This window comes from Lipophrys pholis, assembly GCF_963383615.2.
Source record: "Lipophrys pholis genome assembly, chromosome: 19".
Classification (NCBI taxonomy): domain Eukaryota; kingdom Metazoa; phylum Chordata; class Actinopteri; order Blenniiformes; family Blenniidae; genus Lipophrys; species Lipophrys pholis.
The window spans coordinates 8657552-8677816 of record NC_137647.1 but is presented as its reverse complement, the minus strand read 5'-3'; the positions used below and the strand labels follow the sequence as shown (position 1 = coordinate 8677816).

The following is a 20265-nucleotide window of genomic DNA, read 5'->3' as shown; positions in this document are numbered from 1 at the left end:
CTTCAAAGACTGCTGTGACACATCAGTTCATCATAAAGCCTTTGGCAAGCCAAATGGTTGCTTACATTGGAATCAAAGTTTGGATACTTACTGCTGAGTTCGTTAATTTGACTGATCACTAACACAGTTGTGTTCAAGTGCATGAATGCACATTAGCACATTGCTTTTTGGAAACAAATGGGGCTTAACAGTCCTGAAAAATACCACATCATGCACCACATTCCCCACATATGAAATGTGCAAACTATCCAAGTTGCATTGTGTTTGAGACAAACTCACAAACATTCAACCAAGGTGATTATGTTTTCAAACACCCCAGCTCCAACACAATGAATGTATTGTCACTAAGCTTTGCAAGGAGACGATAAAACTATGCGGCTCTGCGTGTGTGTGTGTGTGTGTGTGTGTGTGTGTGTGTGTGTGTGTGTGTGTGTGTGTGTGTGTGTGTGTGTGTGTGTGTGTGTGTGTGTGTGTGTGTGTGTGTGTGTGTGTGTTGCCAGCTCTGTGACAGATATGCAACCTGTCTTCCTGTCCTATTCAATCCACGACATCTAAAGCCTCAGCCTACCTCCTCGAGCTCTGAGGCCTCCCTCAATATGTCACTTCTTTCCAGTAGAGGTCAGCGTTGTACTTATAAATAAAATCTGTCACCCTAGGCAACAGTGTAGGAGGGAGCATGTCACTAGTTTACAGTAATATAATCTGTATGGAGATAAGAGGCCGTGACACCGGGAGATTCCTGCCCTAGACACACCCTCAAGCCACACAGCATGTCCTGCCCCCAGCACCTGTGTGGCAGATTCCGAACACACTCCTGTGTGTGTATGTGTGTGTGTGTGTGTGTGTGTGTGTGTGTGTGTGTGTGTGTGTGTGTGTGTGTGTGTGTGTGTGTGTGATTTTTATTTCTATTTGAATATTTCTTTAAAATGAACATACAAATCCCAGAATTTATGTTATGCCCAGCGGACACATGACACAATCCAAACAAGCACGCACACATGCACCCAACCCCCTCACTGAGAAAGACACGTACGTATATCTATCTGTCTTTGTGAAGGCCCTTACTGACAGAGTGAATTCCCCAGCACTCACACTGATCCACTCACCACAACAAAATGCCTTTCCTCAGCCAACACCCTCACCCTGAATTAAACCCGATTCAACACGGCGTCTTGAAACCCAGTCCGAACCACCAGAGGAGCTGTGGTGACGGGCCAAGTAGGTTTCAAACAAATATTTGTCCACACGCAGAGATAGAAGGACATCCTGATAAACACACACAGACACACAGACAGGAACACTTCCCTCTGCTGCGTGTCGTTGCGAGCCCCGGCAAGCCCAGACAGCGCCAATCCAATCTGCTGTAACAACTGTCACATAGGGAGAGGACCAGAATGTTTTTTCACCCCGCGAAGCACCTCATTCATATCATAGCAGCCGTGCAGTCACTCCCGCCATGTGCAAGTGGTCTTAAGAAACAATCTGTACCTGCTATTTGCAGAACACACACCTTGGGTGTGACGTGCACTCGCCAAAATGTTTATCTGACTGAGAGGTTTTAGAAGGACACGTTGACGCCAGATCAGTAATGATGAGACATTGTTTTGTATTTTTCAGCTCTGAAACCGTGCTGCATCATCATGGAAGTCTTTGAGTAGTAGAGTAGGAATTAGAGCAAGATTAACTCATTTCAATTTACAATAGCACATTTATTTGGTGTATGATTGCGATACACAATAATTAATCTACATGGCCCTTATTCCTTGTCGGCTTTGTCACACACAAAATGTATTTGTATAGGCAGCTGCCGGTGTTATATTGCACTGCAGCGCACAGATGAAGAAAGACAGAGACAGCCGCCAACTGCTTAAAGAAACCCAGACCACCATGGCTCTAAAGCGGGTCCTGCCCTTCTCGGAGCTGAAAAATGAGAGGAGCAAAGTGGGAGGAGAGGAAGATACCTTCTATAAACGGATGCCAGGCCAGCGTGGCAGTTGCTGGGGCAATGCCAGTGTCACGACAGATTGCGGATGTCAGCAGCCCCTTAACAGACACAGAGACAAGTGCTCCCATGCACACTCACGCGCATACAAAGCAACAGATCAACACGCCTCGGTGCCAGGAAGATTGATTTCCGGGTGTACCTGAAAGACTGCAGCGAGGTCAACCAAGACCCCCGGTGGCAATCGATGGCAGTGGTAAATGAATTTCTACTGGAATGAAACGTATTCCTTCTTCACATTCACATAAGTTCACACGCAAACAGCCGTTTGCTCGCACACCATTAGGAGCAAATTTGGGTTCAGCGTCTTGCTCGAGGACACTCTGACACACGGACAGCTGCGAGTTGGGGAAATGAACTACCAAACTTGGGATTTGAAAGCCATCCAGGGATGTCTGTGACGCAACTGCATTGCTGCAGTTTTTTGGGGGGGATTCAGCAGAACAAAAATAATCACAGAATGATGGAAATACTAAATTTATACACTTGTCATTTGTCATCATCTGTTTAAGCAAAAAGAATTGGTTTTAACCAGTTTTGGGGGAGTTCTGTATCTCAGATGGTGAATCGGGTTACATTACAACACCAAGGTTGGGGATTTGATGTCCATCTCTACCTGTCCAAAGGCCTGAATGTTTCTTAAGTAAGGCATAACCCACAAATTGTTTTTGGGTGAACGCCGCACATGCCAACTGTTACCATAGGTTTGCGATTATGTGATTATTTCAGAGGTTATTTATCAGTTTAGTCCTAAATAAAAGTTCAAAAACACTGAATCAACGAGGCTTGGATTCCAGTTTTATATGGAATGCGATTATTTTCAGGTCATGTCAGGTTTTGACAATCATAGTTATTTTAAACATTACCAGTACCCTCTACATAGGAAACTCCAGCTTCCTGCTGAGTTCATCCTAAAACAACAAACGAGTTATTGGCCTCGATGCAGACGATGAGTCAGGCCGTATCCAATAGGCCATCTGGAAGAGGTGAAAGCTGGTTCGGCTGTGAGTCCACTACTCGTATTTAGAGCAATTTTACACAGCAACCCTCGACAATCTGAAGCTCTACCTGGCTTCTTAAGGAAGATAGAGATGGGGCAGACAATAGGTAGAGGAAAGCAGTGGGGAGAGGTGTGCCTGCCATTACAACAGGCAGAATAGATAGGAAAATATATGTTATTTTCAGTATGAGGTGACACCGAACCTCAATGGAAACTAGGAAGTAGAACGAGTTCTACACAATCTACACAAGATAAATCCCAGTTTTCATCTTTATGTGGGAAAGAATGGCAGCGAAAAAACAAGCAAGAAGCTTGTAAAATGTTCAATTTAATAGATGTTTTCAAATACGTGGTGAAAAAAGCTGGATTATTTGGGGCATTACAGACTCAGCTCAGCAGGTTGGACAGTTTCATAGTTTTGTGCACACGTGCACATAAATAAACCCCGCACCCCTCCTCCAGCAGGCCTCGGGGCGCACATGGTAAAGTAGCTTAATCTAAAGTATATGCACAGCTGTAGTGACAACAGCTGCCCTTAACCAAATGCTAAACATCAGCACCCAGCCAGGCTCCGCTAACTTTAATCAAATACAGCACCTGTTGGAAACATGGCTTGCCTGCACTGCACACACGCGTACGCACAAGCACAAGCACAAGCACAAGCACAAGCACAAGCACAAGCACAGGCACAAGCAATGGCACAAGCACACAAGCACACACACCCACACACACACACACACACACACACACACACACACACACACACACACACACACACACACACACACACACACACACACACACACACACACACACACACACACACATCTCCCCAACTGCTTTTGCTCAGTGCTTTTCTTTGCGTCTCGACACAGATGCTGCTGCCTACGCGTGCGCTTGAGTGTGTGTGTGTGTGTGTGTGTGTGTGTGTGTGTGTGTGTGTGTGTGTGTGTGTGTGTGTGTGTGTGTGTGTGTGTGTGTGTGTGTGTGTGTGTGTGTGTGTGTGTGTGTGTGAGTGTGTGTGTGTGTGTGTGTGTTCCCTCATTCCCTAATGCATGGGGTGGGATGACTTGGTAAATACTGAAAGCAGCTGTCCTGCATCAGAGGAGTCTCTATAGGCCTCTTTCTCTTGTTCTCTCTCTCTCTCTCTGTCGGTATCTCTCCCTCTCTCTCTCTCTCTCTCTCTCTCTCTCTCTCTCTCTCTCTCTCTCTGTCTGTCTCTCTCCCTCTAGTACGTCAACAACCCAGCATTGTCACCACCATCTTTGTTGCTCCTCCTTTTGCAGGGCCCATATTGTTTTGCTCAGCATGTTGCCTCGGCAACCTTACCCAAAACACCAATGGAGTTTCACTGGGATAAAGGATGGGGGACTTTCTTTTTCACAAAACCTACTTCTTGCTTAATCTATCAATATTGATATTGTGAAAGTGAGCAGGCTGGTGAAAAATGTCCAAACAGAATACAGCAAAATAATAACTTTGTATATTGAAATGAGAGGCGAACATTCAAAGGCCTACTCGCCTCTCCACCGCCACCTGGTGGGTGAAGTTTTAAATACATTTGGAAGAGACAATTTTTCTGTCCCAGTTCAAGAAGAATGACATCCTCCAGTGGATTAAATAAAGGGCAGCATAATGTTCTGACAAGTTGTTGAGTGTTTATTCCAAATATTCTGATCCCGGGAGCTCAGTGTGGTTCTGGCCACAATTGTGTCTCACAGATTTCAGTCTCAAACCTCATCAGCTGACCTCACTGTGACTGCAATTAATGGGACACATCTGCTTTGTCATGCTGCTTTCACAACCTCTGTGGTTGTCGGAGAGTTTCCGCTCAGAGTATCATCACTGTTGATTCACGTGGGGCGGGAAAAATGCAGGAAACAAAGGCAGCCTTGCAGCACGAACACCAGGGAGGGATGACCATGAGTGATCAGTGAGAAGTGAACTGACTGGGAGGCCACCAGTAAACCTATCCTGGATGGTATTGTTTGAGATGGCCCGTGGGTGAAACATAATTGGCAAAAGTACCGTAATTCTTCGCTTTAAGGAGGTAGAAGAAACATTTTTTCCAAATTGTGGGAAATACTTTACTGAAGAGGAACTACCAAATGAAATGGAAAAATCCCCCCAAAGACTTTCTAGATTACTTTTTATACTTTTATTACATGTGATAGTTCCTCTTCAGTGAAGTATTTCCCTGTTGTCACAACTTACAGAGTTTGTCTGTAAATAAGGCTGTGGCTGGATAAGCTGTTTCCGGTCAATCTGCTAAATCATCATTCTTCTGCGTGGCTACCAGTTCTCTTCGAAACAGAAAACACAAGCAGGCATGAGGTCAAGTGCACCTCATCCAATTCAAATGCCTTACATGTATTTACATGACTATTTCTTTGTCTTCCATTCACAAGTTGTGACAATAGATAGAGTAAGCCTTACTTTTCTATGTGCTATTTCCCCGGACAGTCAGAGAGGAGGAAGAAAAAAGAGAAGAGCCTTAATAACAAACCGTGTAGAGGGCGAGAAAGAAGAAGATGAAGAACAAAAATATCTATTAAAAAAAAAATACGAAATGGAAAATCAAGTTTAGTATAGTATGTATAATAAAGTATGTTAATATAGTAAGTATTTGTATTTGGGACACACACACACACACACACACACACACACACACACACACACACACACACACACACACACACGCACACACGCACACGCACACTTGGAAATGTAAATCCATAAACACTCGAGTGGACAGTGAAACATAAAACAAACACATACAGAGTGTGTCCTGTTGAGACTGTCGGAGCTCCGAGAAGGAAGCACCTGGAGACAAGGGGGAGTGCAGGGTAAATTAGCTCCATCACCTACACACTCGCTTGTCAATGATCTCATCTACACGCGCATTTCACACACATTGTAGGTGCTACAAACACACATCACCCACATCGACACACACGCCCACACGCGCACAAACAACACGTGCTGCTGCCAGCAGCTGACCATTTCCACTAAGATAGCTTCACATCCAAAGAGCTTTTTTTTTTTTTACAACACTCACACTCTCACTCATAAAAATACTATTAAGAAGCAGACAGCAGAACTGCACTGATGGCTTTAACATAATGCGCAGCACACATGGATATTTACACACACACACACCCCCACATGCACACACACCGGTGGACAATCTGTTGTGTCAGTGTGTATATTGTTAACTGCATCAAACAGGGAAAGTCAAGTGACTCAGTTCAGAAGATGTGAGCGTTTTTATTAATGGTCAGTCTTACTGTGGTGCGAGTGAAGTGAGTCAGGGCTTTCATCGTCCTGTTAACTGAAGGAGAAACTGACTGATGGTCATTGCAGGATTAAAGCCACAGGGGACAAGAGTAGTACTGTTCAGACAGAGCTCTTTCCTGATTTTATGCCAAAGAAGACGCAGAAAATTTAGAAAGGAAAAAGAGGAAAACACAAAAAAGAGAACTGCTGCTTTTGAGTGACTTCAAAGTGTTTGCAAGTGCAGAATTAAAGCAGCAGACAAATGCGAAAAGACAGGCAGATTGACCGACAACCTGCAAGGACAAAAAAGCCTTTTAACAGGAGACAATCAGCCAGAGGACGGGTGGAGATGTTGGGGACAGACCAAAAACAGATAAGTGTGCAAACACTACAGGAACTGGACAGATAAAGACAGACAAACCAAAACAGGTCCTCTAAAGCTGCTACACAAACCCCCACAGAGCTCCCAGTTTCAGCTCCAAACCCCAAAGAAAACATGCAGTCAGCAAACAGGACAGAATGAGAGAGTGGAAAATACCATAGAGGGGGAAAATGGACTCAGGCTCACACTGAAAAAGACACTGAATCGCAGTTAAAGAGCCGAGTGACACGTTGAGCCACACTCAAGAAAAGATGGGCGATCCCTGGTTTATCTTACCTGAGAATTTGTCCCCCTCCATAACCAGATCACTCCCTCCACAGCCACATGTAGTATCTGCTCTTTGACTCCACACACACACACACACACACACTCTCTCTCTCTCTCTCTCTCTCTCTCCCTCCCTCTCTCTCTGCCTTTTTTTAGACTTCCCTTTTCTCTGGCTCTCTCACTCCTTCCCTCCCTCTGTTCCTCTTCCTCCTCTTCTTACTCTCTCTTTCCTTCTGGGCTCTCTGTTCTCCCTCCCTCTGCCCACTTTGATTCCTTCAGTGTGTCTTGCTAATGAATTCAGAATTACGACATCCCCATGTGCTTATCATATGTTGCGCTCGCTGCTCCCTCTTTCCCTGTCTCTTTCTCTCCCTCTCTTCCCGTCTCTTTCTTCAGATCACCCCAAAAGACTGTAGCAGCATTGTATCTTGAAAATAGAAACCATTAGCTCCACCATGTGACATGGACAGGCTCCTTACAGACAGAAATAACCCGACGGACTTGAAAACTCTACCGCTCACTCTCGCGCGAGCTTGTGTGTGTGTGTGTGTGCGTGCCCTGCTGCATTGATTCATTTGATACCAACTGTAATCTTATCAAGTTGGTGTGAATGTCCTCCTTTAACTATCTTTAGAGTTCCTCATGATGAATTAGACACAGTTCTGCCTTTGTGCGTTGGTGAAAGGGTGATGGCCCGCTGAAACAACACTGATGTACAAAAAACAACATGACACGGAAGCAAAGGAAAAAAAACCCTAATCAAAACACACTTCCCTAACATGTTGCCAGGACTATCATAAATGTAAGAGGGACAAGAATGTGTCTCGGTATGAGGACAGAAAGAAACCACTGTTGACTCAAAGAGAAAACTCGCTTGCGTGTGTGTGTGCGTGCATGCGTGCGTGTGTGTGTGTGCTCTCTGAAATGTGTGCTCAGGAAACTCAGATGACCTCTGACTGTTGGCACGTCCCTCGCACAGCGCCAGGGGTCAGAGGTCGCATGGCAAGCGTCTGAGTTCTGATAGAGAGCTCAAACACACTCAGACATGTCAGTCCATGGTCTTGAGCAACACACACCATCCCAGTGACCGGGCATGTTGTCGGCGTCTGTGTATGTTAGTTGGGAGTTTAGTGTGTTTGTGCCTTTGTATATCATTCATTCTCGTCTATGACTCTGCTCATATCTTTATTATGCCTCACATGATAACTGGGTGAAGCGAAAGCGTGTGCATGAGCAGCTACACCAGATGAAATATTACAGGAATGAGAAAAGATAACACACACATGACCTAAAACCATGAGGTCATATCAATAGTTTTGCTTGATACATATTCAGTGTGAAGTGTGTGACATTAACATTAAGTGGAACGTAAATGTATAACTTAAATGTTGCTTGTAAGTGGCTGTGGTAACAATAATAATCTTATCTCATCACTGTTACAAAGGAGGAGTCATTTCATTATTTAGATATGAGTGTCATTCATAGCTTGTTATAAAGTAACAGTATTACAGGAACCATAAAAGTTGGAATGACATTCAGTATATTTCAGATATGAGCTTCACCCACATAAGATCCGTCTCTCCTCTATCGCTCTGTCCATTCCAGGGTGGTGAAGCCAGTCGCAGCTAACTATGGGTGAGGCCAGGGTACACACTGGACAGAGCCCAGTCCACCACTAGGTAAACACAGAGAGTCGGGCAACCACACTCGCATTCACTCCTATTTTGGCAATTTTGAAACACATGAATTCCAGATAAACCGCACATGCACAGTGAGAACATGCAAACTCCACACAGAAAGACTCTGCCTGAACTCCAACAGTTTCGTGAAGTTAGTGATATCTGTTGATCATATGATGGAATATATTGTGTGTCACAGAAATGTACACCTATTAATCACATGACCAGCCAAAGAGCTGGGAAAGAAAGTGCACTTATAGTCCAGAAAACCCTGTAACTCGATGATTTTTAAGTTACCTTGTGTTTTCAGGCACACATTCACAATAATTTGCACAACACTGGTGGACATATTCATCTATTATAAGTTCATATAAGATTGGATTTATTGAAATTGCATGTGTGTGTGTGTGTGTGTGTGTGCGTGCGTGCGTGCGTGCATGTGTGTGTGTGTAATTCATCCAATGAAATGGCCAAAGCGAATGCCTGCTGACTTGTAAATCTGCTGTGTTGGCAGATGTTTTGTATGGAGCGTCGCCCTGTAAACTCACACACACACACACACACACACACACACACACACACACACACACACACACACACACACACACACACACACACACACACACACACACACATACACACACACATATACACACACACACACACACACGGACACCCACACACACACACACACACACACACACACACACACACCCGGACATGCCCTGTGGCAACTGTATCAACATCAGGGAGGTCTGCTGATCAGCCCGGCCTTATCAGCTGCCTTAAGCAATTCCCAGCGTCTTGTACGTGTGTGTATAATATTAGCTTGTGGCAGCGTGTTTGTCGACGTGCACGTGTGTGTCTGACTGTACATCTGCTCCCCTCATGCTGGTCTTTTTCTGCAATCCCCAGATGATAAAAGACGGCAGCTCAAAAATACAAGACGGATAAAATAAAAGCAAAACACACATACAATCTGTGAGATTATGGAAACATACACGAACATACACGAACATACCCTGAAACGAACTTAGGCTAATGTTCTTTGATTTGTGGGCCTTTGCTTTAAAAATCCACTTTGCGTTTTGCTCCAGGTGTTCCTGCAGATTCAGATGTTCCACTTGCAAGCCAGATCAAATAGTTTCCTTTGCTCGTACATCCAAAACTGATAGTGAGCAGCTCTGGGAATACTGAGCAGAAGAGGTAATACAGTTCCATTAAAACTAAAAATGATATTGTACATATGCCTTTAGATCAATCATCACACTCTTTGTTCGTTTGTTCTGATCGATCTTCAGACACTTTTTTTTTCCCCCCCCCACACACTGTCTCAGTGCACTACATGTCAGAATCTGTTCCCTGCCTGTATTCTTCTTATCTTTTGTTCCTCGCTATCTGTTGGATGAATACACACAAAAGGTGTCACCCTCCAGTTTCTCCAGTAACTGTCACTGCGCAGCTCTTTCGTCTGTACACATGCACAAGCTCTGAGCTTGTTTTCATTAGACAGGGGTGTTTTAAATGAATGCAAGAGGAAATGACCTCATCTTGCAAGACACAGCATGCATCACGCGAAATTTGTTTAAGCGCACCATTACAAGGCACAAAGCCCATCACAAGATCAGTTTATGGTTTTACCCAACAAAGGGATTGGATATTGAAAAATTGGCAGGTTATTTGTAAACTATTTAAAAAATACTGTCATTGAACAAGATTATAACCTATATACAGGTATAGAAAAATTTGAAAATATACAAAGAAAGACTGAAATGCGAGATAGTGAATTTATATAAGCAGGAAATCGTTTTCACTCGAATAAGATTGAGTAAACAAGACGTGAAGTGACAATGACGTGGTCACGTCTTTCTTTGTAAGACACTTTGACACTTTGGTCCTGTCGCCTGCAATCAGCTGTTATCTGGGCAGGAAACCGTACCTGCCCAGCTGTTTGGCATTACCTCATCAATGCTGCAGGTCACGAAACACTGTCGTATGTGAAACACTTCAGAAACAGTGATCGTTTGATGGGAGAGGGAGTGTTTGGCTTTGACAAAGGCCCAAACTGGATGGATGGATGGATGGATGACAACTATATAGACATAAATATTTGCGTTATAGACATGGAGGAACTAAACACATCGTACTCCAGTGTGACAAAGACTAAATCTACAGACATAGACAACACCTTGGAATCAGTGTGGGACCTTAGTAAAAAGATCTTAACTTACAGAATATTTCTGGTAGGCTCTTTAAGATGCCTGGCACAAGCTACCCGCCAAATACCTCGGGAAATGATGTGAAATCGAATCAAGAAAAACTACAGTTATTTAAAAACTACGGTAGTTATCCCCAACATGGCGTAGAATGATGGTTAATTTTCTTTAAGGGCACCTTGTCTCATACTAACTTTTAAGCAGAAGTGTGAATTCTTAATGCCAATGCTCTACATTAGGAGTCATTGTTTGGGGAAAAAAGTGGAGCGCCTGCACCTCAGCTGAGAGGTTTTTAACTGATAAATCAAAGAAGTTGTAGCCTTTACCTGTAGTGTCTGAATCGCCTGCACAGTTTAAAAACCTTGAGGTAGAATATGACTCTGGGGCACTTTTATTTTACTTACTGGGACTTGTGATGTTGGACACATCCCTTTCCGTTCTTCTCACTCGAGCGCTGGATGATCGTGCTGTAAAGAGAAAGACAAAATGAGTTCAATTCATTCACCAGACTGTGACATCATCGATCCATGTGAGAATTAGTTGAGAAGAGTTTCTTTGGGATGAATTGAGGTCATGTTCGAGGAGTGCAAATATATAACCTGTATATGAAGAGTAACTTTCTGCCGCAGCCTGGGTGGCAGCTTTGGTTTTGCACTGAACTGAAAGATTCTCATAGTTGCAAAGCATTGAAGGGAAAATCAGCTGTTCAGCCCACCCTGGTATATGTCTGTCCCCTGGCCACGTCCAACATTACACATTCGAGTGGATTCAAATCGTCCTTGAGGAACACCTGCTGCCAGTTCAGCGCCGCTCTGAACACGACCATCCAGTAAAGTCAACAAAGCAACAAAACATATCAGCGCCAGATGGAAAACCATTACTTCACGTTCTCCCAGAGGCTAAATAATCTACCACTACAACGTGGAAACACAGAATGAGCCGGTGTTTGAAGGATTGCTGTTATTGTCCGACCGCAGAGCAAATGACTGTTGAGGGATTACTGTTGCAACAACACATCATTAGTGGGGCAAAACAAACCTGTCCCGTGGTGGTCTGACCTCAGCTCACGTTCACTCAGATTGGAGGAACGGTGGCACGTTAAGACAATTCTGCTTCACAGGATCAAGAAGAAATGGAATTCGAATTGGTCAAGACCTCGTGACGGGTTCATATCATGTATTTCACATCATGAGATTTTAATTGTTAATGACCATCGGTATTCCAAGGCAATAGAACGTGAAACTCTTCTCATGATCGGATGCTTTAATTTGGAACAGTCACAATTCTTACACCAATGGTTCAAAGGTCATTTCAAAGTTTGTCTCCACCACATTTACAACAATTGAAAATGGTGCGTTTTAATGAGCCAATAGATTTACCCTCCGCCTTTTTCTTTGGAAGATTTCACGCTGAGGAAAGGTATTCCTCTGACCCCCTGACTTTTCATGCTGCTGCAGCTCAACGTGGCACAACAAGAGATTCTCATCCCACACCTCAAATACCACAATCTCATAACATGACTTTCTGACTGTGTTTCGTTTGGTCTGCATTTCCTCACAGTGAGCAAAACACTGCTTTGCTGTGTTTGTGTGACATCTTTTGGTTGATATCAGCAAATATTTCCACTTAAAACCAATCAAACTGAGGTTTTGAGGGTGAGGATCAATTTGCTCAATTCAATTTAAACACACATTTCATGTAAAGACACTGAGCAACATGGGCCTAATAGTGAGAATGACTTGATAATGCATCGTCAGAGTATTGTTAACGGGATGCCGCGTCTCGTATAGATCAGCCACATACTGGCTCTTTTCTTCTGCATGCACGCACACCGCCAAGGCCTCCCCTGCATCGACTCAGCCAGAGCCACTCAGATGAGGTAAGTTGCTCATCCGGCGGCTGATGAGTCAGTTGTCCCGTCCTGTTTTCAAGTTCTTAGAAATACTTCCTACCGCAAACCTTTGACGGTGGGGGAATGAATGTGCCACGATATGACTGGAAGACATGAGTAAAGCTTGTGTGATTCGTCAGAGACACACACACACACACACACACACACACACACACACACACACATGGCAGAGTGTGAGAGAGAGAGCAGCTTTGGAAGTTTGGAGTGGTTCCCTTTCTTCACTGAGAGGAAAGTAAATAAAGACGTACTGTAACTGCAACCTCAGCTCAATCTCCCACAACACTTAATTTAGCTCTCACAGTAACATCGAGCCCAACTGCTTCTCACCAGATTATATTGGTGTTGCACTTATAAACTGCCTGGAATGATGTGCAGAGGGTTATCCAATTAAAATATGAATGATTCTGTTGAACATAATCAGTTAGCATTTATTCAATTGTACTTGCCCTGGCCTGCAAGGGCCTCTGTAAGTTTTGTAGGAGGAAACATAGTGAATAAAACCGGTCGGTAATTAAATAATCTGATGTTATTTTAAATAAGGCCTTGAAACTAATCATCCAGACCGAGGGTGAGAAGATTGTGTAGGTGTGTGTATGTGGCCTAGTTCTTTGATAAGAGTGTGTATCTGATTGCGCACTAACCCACTGGGACCAAACAAATAAACTACAACTATAATGATGTCCTCAACTGAGCTGATTCACCAACAGTTCAAAGTGAAAGTCTTTACTTCAATATTTAACTTAAACTTAAGTGTCTTTGTTTTGTTTTTTTGCCACAATAGGCAGTCAAGTCGATTGAGACTCATGGCTAAAGAGATATTTCAACACTATTTTCCCCTCCAGCTGGAACTAAAATCAAAAGATGCGAGTCTAAGACACACACACACATCACACGTGCACGTACATGCACAATCCCACACACAATCGCAAGGCAAACTGCTCGAAGCCAATAAATGTTTCCATTTAAACAAAGTGAACGATTGAAGCACTGAAAGCCTAAAATCTTGATTAATTGATATTTGGCACTGCGGCTATATAATTTCAGCGTTGCCTGTGGTGTGCGGCTTTAAGTGAAGTGAGGGCACAGCGCTGACACACATAAAGCAAATATGCATTAGCTAATCTCAGCAAGCCGGAATACAAACCGAAAAAAGGGGTGACACCTGCAAAGTTAAACTGTATGTTGATACAAACGTGTGTGTGTGTGTGTGTGTGTGTGTGTGTGTGTGTGTGTGTGTGTGTGTGTGTGTGCACGCGCTGGGGCTGCTGCTCACCTCACCTGCACAGTCTTGTCTGGGGCCACAAAAGTATATGTGCACACATGCACACGTACAACTATCATCCATGTCTTTTATCCCTTCAGGGTGATTTGTAATCTTCCGAGGTTATGTTTGCCTTATGGCAGTACTGTGTGCAACAGAGGACATTACATGCATATGATACATAAGAATGAGATCAGCGTGGCGGCCGATGGAAAAAAACTGCTCCCAGTGCCGTTGTGAGTCATATTGTGGACCCGGTTAAAAGCTGCCTGTGTATTTGCTGTAGGCCTCAACTGATTGATGTCAATTGCCATGTTTAGTGGGGCCGAGTATGTGCTTGTGTCAGCGCACATGTACCATGACCGGTAAAGTGCATGGCTCTGCCTGGACAAATATGTGAACTGATTAGTTATTGGTGTCAAATGACTAGAGACGGTAAACACAGAGAAGAGGGTGCTGCACTTAAACACACCTCGAATCGCAACATCAATCACACACACACACACACACACACACACACACACACACACACACACACACACACACACACACACACACACACACACACACACACACACACACACACACACACACACACACACGCACACACAAATGACAGCCTACAAAGAGATAGGGTGAAATGATTTACAAGACATACGCTTTAATGCACGCTCTGGCTTATTTGGACACACCTGAGATCTATGTGTTTGCTGAAGGAGGCCACGATTTCCATGTTTGAGCTGGAGGACAGAGGAGGTGAAGGAACGCTCAACCCCCCAACCCTCCCTCCCTCCCTCTTTCTCTCCCCTCCCTTTCCCCCTGTCTTCTTTTACTTCCACCCCTTCCCTTTAGCAACAGATTATGTTTTGATTCAGACATTAATCAGATACTGTTGAAGCGTATCTACGACAATGCAATGTAAAAAAAAAGAACGTTTTCTGATAAATGTTGTCTTTTAACCTTGTTTTTAACTCAAAATAATGAAAAAGAAAACATTGGGGGTGTAGAAAACTTCGTATTGATGAACATTTTCTATCTATCTAACCTGCACTGCCCTAAAAATATCTAATATCACAATTTCAATTAATATTGCAATACAAATTATGTACATAATTAAGATTTGCAATCTATGAATTCCTTTAGTAGGATTCTGAAAAACTTGAAGGACATCTTGTAATCAGCTATATATATCCCTGTTTATCTTTTGAGCTACATGTTTATAGTAAGTATAGTAAGTGTTCCTTTCAGGAATCTAAAGCTGTTTCAACTATAGACAATTCTGAGTTGGAATTATATGAAGGCTTAACATCACTCCAACCTGTTTCCCCGAACGTTTTTATCTTTTACACATCTGTTCCATTGTGTTTTTACGGCCCTCATTACACATTTTTAAGGACACGGTGCAAACGCGGCGTTTCACAACTCCGCCCGCGAACGAGCCGGGGGGGCGGGGGTGGGGGGTGGGTGAAGAGAAAGAGGGCGAGTGAATGAAAGAGCGAACGACAGCGAGATAGACTGACTGACGAGACAGCCATTTTTCAAGATTGTTTTTACAGCCCCGATAAGACTTTTACCTGGCAGCAGCGCCGGAGTGGGGGACCGCGCCGAACCCACCCACACACCGACAGGTTCGCCTGCGCATGTGGACACACGTGGTTTGGGGAAGAAAACTGGCCGTGACCTTGAACTGCACTCCTCCCAAATGAATAGCTGCAGTTCTGGCGCCGAAGGAATAGGCCGGCTCCACCTTTTCCTACCTGTTCCTCACTCATCGTGCTCATTGAAAACCAACACAGCTTTGCTAAAACACACATTATCCTGCTGCGCTCTTCCCAGAGCCGACACAGGTTCACATTAAAGCATATAAAAGTGCTTCGGGCCGCGTCAGACAGGATACTACCGGAGTCAATAAAACAATGCTGGTGTGGTAGATAAGGATCAGCCTTCCTTCTTGGGAGGTTGTTAAATCCCACAGAGTCACTTAAATTGCCCAGAGTGCTTTATGAGTTGAAACCTCCCCCAGGAAATGTGCAGTTACTGTATGTCACAGGTGAACAACCGAATGAGTGACTGACTGTGTGGATGTGCTGACAGGAGCAAAGAGATCCTGGGCTTACCACAGAGTTTAAGGGTATTAACATCCACATGTTTGCAGAGATTTCTTTCTTTTTTTTTTTTTTCATTTGCATGGAGGACATGGGGGCAGACAGCTAAGCAAACAGCACCATTCCACCTTAACACTGAAGCATGTACAGATACTTGTTTGGACAAAGTTTGTGTTTTTCTTCTCCTTTTACGATATTGAGCTCCTTTTCGTCACTTCTCTTGTTTCTGAAGTCAGCAAACAAGCTAAGAAAAGTATACAGATTAGACGCGCCGATGCAAAGCACTTTAAACGAACTTCCAGTTTGTTGCAATACAAAAAAGGAGCAGCGCAACGAGAGATTTATACTGAGCGGGGCTTTTAGACATTCTCTCGCTAATTTGGGGAAACTTTACCTCCCCAACACCTTCTTCTCACTGATATGAATCACCAACACTGAAACTGATTTCTGCTTGCAATAAAACATTTATTCATGTCATGACAGGATGAGGCTGCTCCTGCCTAACAATGGACTTTCTATTTATTTTGCGTGGGTTCTGGCTCCACTTTACAGAAACACTTCACCTTTTTTTTCTTTTCCTGCAGATATTTCTAAAAGTCTGAAAGTTTATGAGATAACAACACCAGGCTCCCGGGTCTGACACTGCTGAACAAATGCCTGTGTGTCTGCACTTCATCATTCTCCGACCCGTAGATGTCAGTGCACATGTTCTACCACACGTCAGAACTTCTCGGGAGCCTGCCATTATCGTTTTTTTTTTTACGGGCGCTCTCCCGGCCTTCGGGCCTACAGTGCAGGCAGGTCTGTCGTATCAGTTGACACCCCCAACAGCAGCCAGCATCTCAGAGGTGCATTCTTGACTGCAGATAATAAACACAGGGCAAAGTGGACACTTCAGAGCAGGCTCCGAAAGGGGAGGTCCGTGCACACAGCACAGAGACAAGGCGCAGACTGCGGGGCTCCTGTTGTCAGAAGGACTCCACACTGCGGAGGATCTCAGTGACACCGTGTTATGGTGCAGCCGATGGTTACTTTCATGTCTCACACACACACACACCTCCCCAAATCCATTACAGAGCAGCACACGTCTGTTTTGGTCAGCCTGCACTCTGGTCTAGTATTCTAGCATGATATCCGAGTACATTTTCCTTTGAGTGGTTGGAATTGAAGTATGTTTTCCAACCTTCTTCAAGAGTTGTGGTTACATCTTAGGTTGTGGTTAAGTCTAACAGAGAGAAGTTGTGTTGAAATCGCAAGGTTTGTGCGCAGAGCACATTAAGAAATCATTGAAAAGGGGGAAATAAATCTTTTAACACAATGTGCAAACAAGAAGTAGGTATTAGAGCGTGTTCCTTGCTTTGGGAAGTAGCACTGGTCTCATGCATGGTTTGCTCTTTTGATGTGGACAATGCACGCCGCACAAGGATGTAAGGAAGATCAAAGATGGACAGGCCAACTGTGATGAAGGAGAATGGAACGTTATGGTTTAATTTATCTCAGAGAAATAAACCAACATTTTTGTCTTCCATCTGCTTTTCTCAAAAACCTTCATCGCTGATCTGTGAAGCCATTTGCAATGACGAGACTCTAAGTCAAATCTCTGGCTCACTGAAAAACACACCGTGCATGCATGTCCACGTGTACCAATACGTTATTAGTCCATTATTCACAGGCTTTAAAGAAGCCAAATTGAGGGGTAGACCATCCTCGGCATGCTCTGCGAGATGACAGGGCAAATATGTCTCAACACAGTTTATTGCTTGACTTTCAAGTTACCATCCAACAATAGCTTTAGGCTCTGAATGAAAGCCTCTCTGACTCTCCGGTATAAACAGGCTAAAAAGTCATAGTGGGGCGCAGAGTGAAACATTTGTCACACAAGTTTGAGTAGCGGAATAAAGTGTGTGTGTGTGTGTGTGTGTTTTTTGAGTGGGACATAAAAGCACATACCAGGAGGAATGGAGCTACTTTGAAAATAGTGACTCTGTATGTGCGTGCCTGTGTGGGTACGTGCGTGTGTGTGTGTGTGAGTGTGTTTGAGTGGGCTATTATTCATGCGGGTTACTCATTGATCCAAACGACTTGAGGGAGTGGTGTGCAAGGCAGGGATGGGCTCCGACGGCGGGGTTCAGTGGTGAGGGGTTGCGTGAGTGAACACAGGCACACACACACACATCAGCACATCAGACGGCATAAACAACTAACCATCCATCCCAATGTGCTACGTACACATTTCTGCACATGAAGCTTAGTCTTCAAGAGAGTCAGATGCAGCGCCTCCTTGTTTGTGTATGTGTACCTGCAATGACATTTGCGTACTATATACACGGCCACACACACACACACACACACATACACACACATGCTGATACAAGAGCCGACCTTCCTCTGTGAAAGTCACCCCTCCACATCTCTGATGCTTGTCCAAACACCCCTACGCCTTTGAGAGGAAGGCCTTTCACAACGCACACATACATCAGACGACATACACACTTTGTTATTAGACTATTCCAAAAGTGGAAGCTCTGACAAAGAATGTGACAGCTCCACACACGTCGCACAGCACGCACATACACACACACACACACACACACACACACACACGCAGGAAGAGAGCGGCGGCATGACCCGACATGTGCTCGGCTCTAATGGAAAACCAGCGGACGCTCCATCGCATAAAGGCTCTGGGAAGAGGAGCCGGGAAAGCCGGCATTCCAGCGGGATAGGGTTGTGTACACTGGAGTGAGCCCAGAGCTTAGAGAGAGGGAGAGACAGAGGGGAAGGAGGTTTTTCAGGAGGATGCAGATGATAGTGAGCAGAGATGGAAAAAAACAAATATGGTGGACATGAAAGAGGGCAAAATGACAAGGGAAAGAATAAAAATGACAGCAGGAAGAGGAGATCCAATGATGTCACATGGACACGTCCACAGTGCAGTGGAGACTGTGTTCTTTACACAAACAACCTTGGTTGTAACCTGAATTGCTGAGGAGTTTTTTTTTAGTTTGGGAAACAGCAATTGTCATCATAATGCAGTCATACCAATTCAATTATATGCATCGGGTTTTGCCAAATTTAATTGTACAATTTTTAATGGAACAACAATCGTTCAACGGGATAATACGTTATAAAAGATGAATGAATTATCAGATTTTTTAAGCACAACAAGCAGTCCCATTACTTGATCACCTCTACACCAGCATGTACTCATCTGGCATCCAGAATCAAATCCAGCTACTTTTTGTAGTGATGTAAGTCAGGTCATTATTTAAGTATGTGTTGGCAGACTAGAGCAACTGCAAGTCTGTCAATCTCCACTGATTTAGCAGCTCACTGTCTTCTACTGTGGCACACATATTTGCACATACACATCTTGTTCAATTTGAAAACAGAAATGAGAAGACCTGATGGCAACATTTTGGCCTTTATTCCCGTAATAAAATAAAGAAGCTCAGCTTTTAGTGGCCACTTTCTGTCATGATGTCAGAGTCAATCAGAGAATCCAAACCTGAGACAACAAAAAAAAAGTTTCTCAACCACACCCACTGCTCCATGAGTTGTCTGCATGTCTGAATAAGGGAAATTTAACAAAATGCCAATAAAAAATGTTCACTCCTGCTGTAGTTAAATAAAAATGTAATTAATCATGCTATAAAATCCACTTCTGACAATCATTTTCCCACTGTTTAGACCATGGTTACACAGCCACCCACTTTGCTTTTTCAGACTAGAACAATATTACACTTTCCAAGATTACGCAAGCTTAATCATATCCATATTCTCTCAACGTAACTGGCTTACCTGTATATGAAGACTTCTTCATGGCTTTTGCTGTCGTTTCCTCCTAGCAGTGAAGTGGGACTTGACTTTGGAAGTGTAAACTCTGGATGATACGCTCTTTTTTTTTTCTCAAGTGCGCGCGTGTGTTTGTGTGTGTCAAACTGACGTTTGTATCCGTGACTTTTCCAGCGTATGTTTCTCTTGACGCGCCTTTCCTCTTTTTGCACTTCTGGGCTATTCACTTTCAAAACGCACCTGGCAAAGGTCAACACACTGTCTTATTTGATCTTCCTGAGTATAATCTCCTCTTTTATCCCGACTTCGAACTACTTGAGGAGACTCTCCGCTGGAAATGGAAACAATCACACCTGCGCTCCTTACGCAC

General features: G+C 43.9%; 1 protein-coding gene across 2 annotated transcripts in view; it reads right to left on the bottom strand.

The window, feature by feature from the left end:
- The window catches only part of septin9a (septin 9a), a 62837-nt gene extending 42572 nt beyond the window's left edge, over positions 1–20265 (bottom strand). Inside the window, exons 1-2 of one of the 2 annotated variants that reach the window (XM_080487547.1) lie at positions 19902–20265; positions 11227–11289 (exon numbers count right to left, since the gene is read on the bottom strand). In XM_080487547.1, the coding sequence (XP_080343673.1) occupies positions 11227–11289; positions 19902–19923 (85 nt within the window). In that variant the 5' untranslated portion in view covers positions 19924–20265. Of the gene's footprint in view, positions 1–6936; positions 7340–11226; positions 11290–19901 lie in introns of those variants that run through there. The other variant, XM_080487549.1, reaches the window with a different exon arrangement.